General features: G+C 36.2%; 1 protein-coding gene across 1 annotated transcript in view; it reads right to left on the bottom strand.

Annotated features, from left to right (window-relative positions):
• Positions 1-5,165: 5,165 nt before the first annotated feature.
• Positions 5,166-6,060, bottom strand: part of LOC128228239 (coiled-coil domain-containing protein 112-like) — a 29,648-nt gene continuing 28,753 nt past the window's right edge. Inside the window, exons 13-14 of the mRNA XM_052939415.1 lie at positions 5,886-6,007; positions 5,166-5,280 (exon numbers count right to left, since the gene is read on the bottom strand). Of these exons, the coding sequence (XP_052795375.1) occupies positions 5,250-5,280; positions 5,886-6,007 (153 nt within the window). The 3' untranslated portion in view covers positions 5,166-5,249. The remainder of the gene's footprint in view (positions 5,281-5,885; positions 6,008-6,060) is intronic.

Here is a 6,060-nt window from a genome sequence, read left to right as displayed (position 1 = left end):
TATTTATACTGGTAACGCACTTTCGGTTTGTTGTGCAATGCGCTATGTTTAAATTTAGTTCAAATCTAATTTTAGTATAGAATGTCATATACGCATAGTTTTATTGGATAGTATTTAAAGCAATGCCGTCAGCGGTGTATTGGAAAAAATATACAATGTAGGTTAAAATAATCGGGCTGCTTCGGTCACTTAAGGTTATGCACTACTAATTTCCCTATACATTTCAACGCACATAAGCAACAATTCAGATAGGGAAAAAATGCCTTTTCTATCGTTTGACGTATATAACACTCATACATGTCCTTTCATTCAGCAAACCCAATGGATTAAAACAATAAAATGTATATCGCGTTTCTCCTAAGTATTTTCACTCACTATGAAGTTTTGCACCGTTCATTTTTCGGAATCCATGTTGCATCCAATGTTATGCGTGTGTAATGCACCAGTCAATTGTAACCACGGCCCCCTAGGTCCAGGGAATAGCGGGAACTTTGACTTTCTGTCCAGCCAAGCCCCGGTAAAATAGCATCTGCGGGGACGAACTGATTGTAAAATCTCCGCTAAATGCCCCCGCACATCAGGAACCATAGGTAGAGCCCATTCCCCGCTATATTTGACGCGAAGGGAAAACCACCGCATTTACCCGGCACTGCGGGGCCACCGGGAAGGTAAAAACACGGCCCATTTCCCCGGCCACCTCCGAACCTTACCAAGTTTTAGTCGGTCCTATCAATCAAGAAATAAACAGACTAAAACAATTATCAATATGTGAATTTATGCAAATAAGCTGTCAATATGATTCAAAATTTTAAATCTTAATTAAAATGATTATCAATTATCAAATAGAATGAAATTTAATTGTATCAAACATTCATAATAGTACAAAATAATTATAACAAAAAACTTATATTTACCCCAATTTTAGTTCAAATTTTTTTAATGGATTTTTACGCAAAGCTCATTCTCTTTCAAAAACTATTATTTTTTAGTGTGAACAATTCATTATTTGCTCTTCAAAACCTAATTTCCCACTGAATCAGCTTGATTAATTACACAACTCTTTAAGGCCACCATTATTCAAGGAAACTTGTTACACTTTATGATTGTATTCACCACTGATATACCTGGAGAATATAGTTTAACATTAATCATGTACGCTCTTTCCAAACACCACCAACAGTGGAATGACAAAACCTTGTTTTGGGGACAACACAACACTGTAAATTCTTAAACACAATGGTGCATTAGTCATCACACCAGCAACCAGTGTTGAAAGATGAATGTTCTATAACATGATATTGCTAGAGACTCTTTTTTGAAAATTTTGAAAATATTGTAAATTACTCAGTACAAGTAACAAACTTAAAACTGATCATAAAATAATCTGAAACCACAGCTTAAGGTCACCATGACATTGACCGGAAATGACTTCTCAGCTCATGATCACAACGACCTTGACCTTTGACTTAAAAAAACAACAGCGTTCATCTGCTCGTCATGAAAAACCTACTAAGTTTGAGGGTTTTGGGCCTAAGCTTTTTCCAATTATTGATCGGCAACATCTTTTGAGCTGAAGGTCACTATGACCTTGACCTTTGACACACTGACCTAAGAATCAATAGGAAAAATCATCTGCTGGTCATGACAAACCTGCATAACAAATTTAAGATTCATGGGCCTAAGCGTTTTTTTAGTTATTGACCGGAAACGTTTTTTTTCGCTTAAGTCACAACGACCTTGACCTTTGACCAACTGACCTCAAGGTCAATAGGGTTAATTCAACATACGATCATAAACGCCACAATGCAACGAAACCAGGTTTTATAGTCAAGATATGTCAACCCTAACTAAGGTAAATCAGTTTCAACCTTGTTTTCTATTTCAGTAACAGTGACCTTGACCGTGAGCCTAGGGGCCCCAAACGAAATCCCATGAAAGGTCTTCGTAAGTTCTTCCTAAATACCAACTAAAGTCAAGATATGTCAACCTCTTACTAAAGCAATTCAGTTTCAAAAGTATTTTCTTCTTCTATTTTTAGTAGTCCTTGACTTTGACCCAAGGTTCTAAAACGCTTTTCCATGAAAGGTATACATAAACTCTTCCTTTATACCAAGTTTAATCAAGATATGTCGACCCTAACAAATGCTATTCAGTTTCAAACGTTTTTTTTCTATTTTAGTCACAGTGACCTTGACCTTGACCCATGGGGCCCCAAACCCAATCCTATGACTTCCTAAATACGAACCTAAGTCAAGATACGTCAACTGTAACTGAAGTTATTCAGTTTGAATCGTATTTTCAATTTTTAGTAACAGTGACCTTGAACCAAGGGGCCCAAAACGCAATCCATGAAAGGTCTCCATAAACTCTTCTTTAATACCAAGTTTAATCACGATATGTCAACCTCTTACTGAAGTTTTTTTCAGTTTCAAAGGTTTTTCTATTTTTAGCAACAGTGACCTTGACCCTAGGGGCCCCAAATGCAATCCCATGAAAGGCATCCATGATTTCTTCCTGAAAACAAAGTTTTGTCAAGATATGTCAACCCTTACTAAAGTTATTCAGTTTCATAGGTAAGTTTGATGCTGCTCACCCGGCTGCCTGCCGCTAAGTATAGATAGCATGTTGGCTTTATTTTTGTATTTTACTTTCATTTAAGTGCTATATAGTATGAATGTTGATATTTCCTTATATGAGGGGAGATTATATATATAAAAAGTCCATCCACCAATTCCTTCCACAGTTTATTGATACAAGATCATGCGCTTTAGGTCCCCAACAAAGTACAAGACCATACATGTTAAACTATTATCAAGAACCGTATAGACTTCCTGAGTGCTGACTCCCAGAAGTGGATTGTCGAACAACAGTCCCCTACTCATGGCATAGCCATAATGACTCACTCAAACCCCTTTCATTTTATTCTACTGGTGTGTTTTAAATAAAGAACTGTAATTTTTACACAAATATTTGATATTGTAAAGTAACATCGGTTATATACATTGAGAACATTTACTTTTAGTGTGCCAGCCTCAGTCTTAATTGTAAACGGGTTTGAGCGACTCTAGTTAATTTTATAAACTCATTCACACAGACTGTGTTAATATACTAACGTATACTGTAAAACGATGCATTGAACACAATTCTGAAAATCTCTTACAAACATAGGCCAAAAAAAATACCTGTGTTTCCGGTAACATGGCGAAAAAAATAGGGTCGGTCGGTCGGGATTTTTTTTTTTTTACAGTTTACATAAAATTATCATGCAATTTTCTGTTGAATCAGATCTATATGTTATATCTAAGCGTTTTATTATTTACAAAAAGTCAGAGAAAAACAGCTTTGTTTAATGTCTGAAATCATTTCCTTACCTTCGACTACCGTATTTTCCCGCCAATTGTGCCCATAAAATCTGGTGTGTTTTTTGTATACAATACTCGTTTATAAGTCGCGACCGGTTTTTAGAACAAATCCAGCACTTCAATTTCTACAAATCTGTGATAATGTTCTACTCAAACAGTCAATTATCAACTAAATTTGTTAATTTGCTTGGTGAAAATCGCCGATTTTCTTGTCAATGTGAGCTCCTTAAAATAGGCCTTCAAGTGAAGGTAGGTTAAAAAATAGAACAAGTAAACGCGGATATGGATTTATTTTACTTATCTTATTTTTGTACAATCAAAGTTTCATTCATATTTATAGTGAATTCAAACATTTCGGTCATTGTTATAAGATTCCCAGACGATGATTATCGATAATTATTTTTTCAATCGTATGGTATTTTCTTACCAGCCTAGCCGAAATCCTGCCAATCAAATGGGATCATACGGTATCCGACTAACCGAATGAAATACAAACCATAGCCACGCGCCTTTGATATTATCACCGCTCGTGCTCTGACGTCACAAATTGTACCGTTTGATCTGCAGCCGACACATTCCAACAAATGTGTCGTTAACTTTCGAAGGTTTTTGTTTGGATTTCAGTTGATGGGACTTATTTAAATAAGGCGAAATAAATAACCATTGATATTTGCGGAAAAAATAATGTAACGATTAATGAAATGTGTATTGGAACCTGGCAGTTAGCCTGCATGAATTCGCAAAGCCTAATCATAAAAAAGTAAGTTCTATTTTGGACATGAATAAATAACACCGCGAGCTATAATCCTAAATATTTTCATTTTAAAGACAGCAAAATATGTTGTGATTAACCACGTGTTTGGACCGTTAAAACATGCGTTCGCCAATTGGAAGATATCGGACAGAGTTCGTCGCCCTCCGCCGCAATAGCTCTTTCAAAAAAGGTCCAATTGCAAAAGCCTGACAATATGCGCTGCATCACTATATAGCCATAAACGTTAGAGACCAATTTTAAATGTAAAATAAAGAAAGGGCAATAACTCTTTCAAAATCGCAAAAGCCCGACAATATGCGCTGCGTCACTTTATAGTTATCAATCTGTGAAAGTTTGGTAAAAATTGCATGAAAAACGTAAGAGAAGTTGCGAAGAAACCAATTTTAAATGTAAATTAAACAAAGGGCTATAACTCTTTCAAAAATGGTTGAATCGCAAAGCCCGACAATATGCGCTGCGTCACTATATCGTCATTAATCTGTGAAAGTTTGGTAGAAATCGCATGAAAAACGTAAGAAGAGTTGCGAAGAAACCAATTTTAAATGTAAAATAAGCAAAGGGCAATAACTCTTTCAAAAATAGTCAAATCGGGAAAGCCCGACAATATGCGCTGCTTCACTTTATGATAATCAATCTGTAAAAGTTTGGTAGAAATCGCATGAAAAACGTAAGAGGAGTTGCGTAAAACCAATATTAAATGTAAAATAAGCAAAGGGCAATAACTCTTTCAAAAATGGTCGATTCGGGAAAGCCCAATAATATGCGCTGCTTCACTTTATGATAATCAATCTGTGAAAGTTTGGTAGAAATCGCATGAGAAAGAGGAGATGCAAAGAAATGAATGTGGGACGGATGGACGTACACACGCATGCACAAAAGCGCGCCTACCATTACTTTATCTCCTCGCCTTTTCAAGGCAGGGGATGTCGGCGAGGAAAAAATAGTGTCGGTCGAGTTTTTTGCCTTATAATGCATGTTTTGCAAATGCAGGGCTTCTTGGAGGATATGTTAAAAAACATAAAAGATGCCAATTTTATGACATTTTATTATAAATATATTTAAATAAATCAACATAATGTTGTGCTGTACATGGTGAAAGAGACTTCCTGTTGTCATGGTCCCTGCCGCCACGCTGGTATAGCCCTGAAAGCAAGCAATGGTTAATACCTCATCTTCCATTGAAATTAAGAGTAGTTAAAATCAACAAACAGGCTTGAAAGTTGTTAGACTTCAGAACTCAGTTTTATTGTAAGCAAAAGTTAGCAAATGGGCACATTAACAAACCTAAAGATCAGTTTTAAAATTATAAACAAAATAGTAATAGTTTGTCTGGTAAGTACACTGGCTTCTCAGTAAAGCGTCTGGTTCGATCCGTGGTCTGAGCCTATGTGAGCTTGATTGGTGTTCTCCCGGCCTATCAACAAGTGGATGATCTCCTAGCACTCACTTTTCCCCACATTACAAGACCTGGGCCGGTATTCATAAAACATTTTAAGTCCTTTATTATCTTAGTCGAAATTAAAAAAAAATATAGTCAAATTTCAAGAAAAATGCAAGCTTTTTTTTACAAATTTTGTATATAACATCAAATTAATGAGAATAAAATATTTATGACATAATTCAGTTATTATATCATATGACCAGTGAGAAATTGAACTTAGGAAAATGACTTAATAAGTTATTAATTAGATGTTTTATGAACCGGCCCAGACTTAGCTTCTTATTGTTAGTGTGAGTGGACAACTGACCTATGAGGCATGACATTGTGCAGGACCTGGCCACCAGAGGAGCTTTTGTCTTTAACGCGGGCATTGTGGCCGGCTGTCGGCTTTAACAGTCTGCTAGGGTCCCGGGGCACTTCCACATGGACCTGAAAGGTGCAGAATATCTGTAATACCTAGTAAACATCATCCAACCGAAACA

The sequence above is a fragment of the Mya arenaria genome, chromosome 3 (genome assembly GCF_026914265.1).
Source record: "Mya arenaria isolate MELC-2E11 chromosome 3, ASM2691426v1".
Lineage (NCBI taxonomy): Eukaryota > Metazoa > Mollusca > Bivalvia > Myida > Myidae > Mya > Mya arenaria.
Note: the sequence above shows the minus strand (reverse complement) of the source record. Positions and strands in the feature narration are given on the sequence as shown.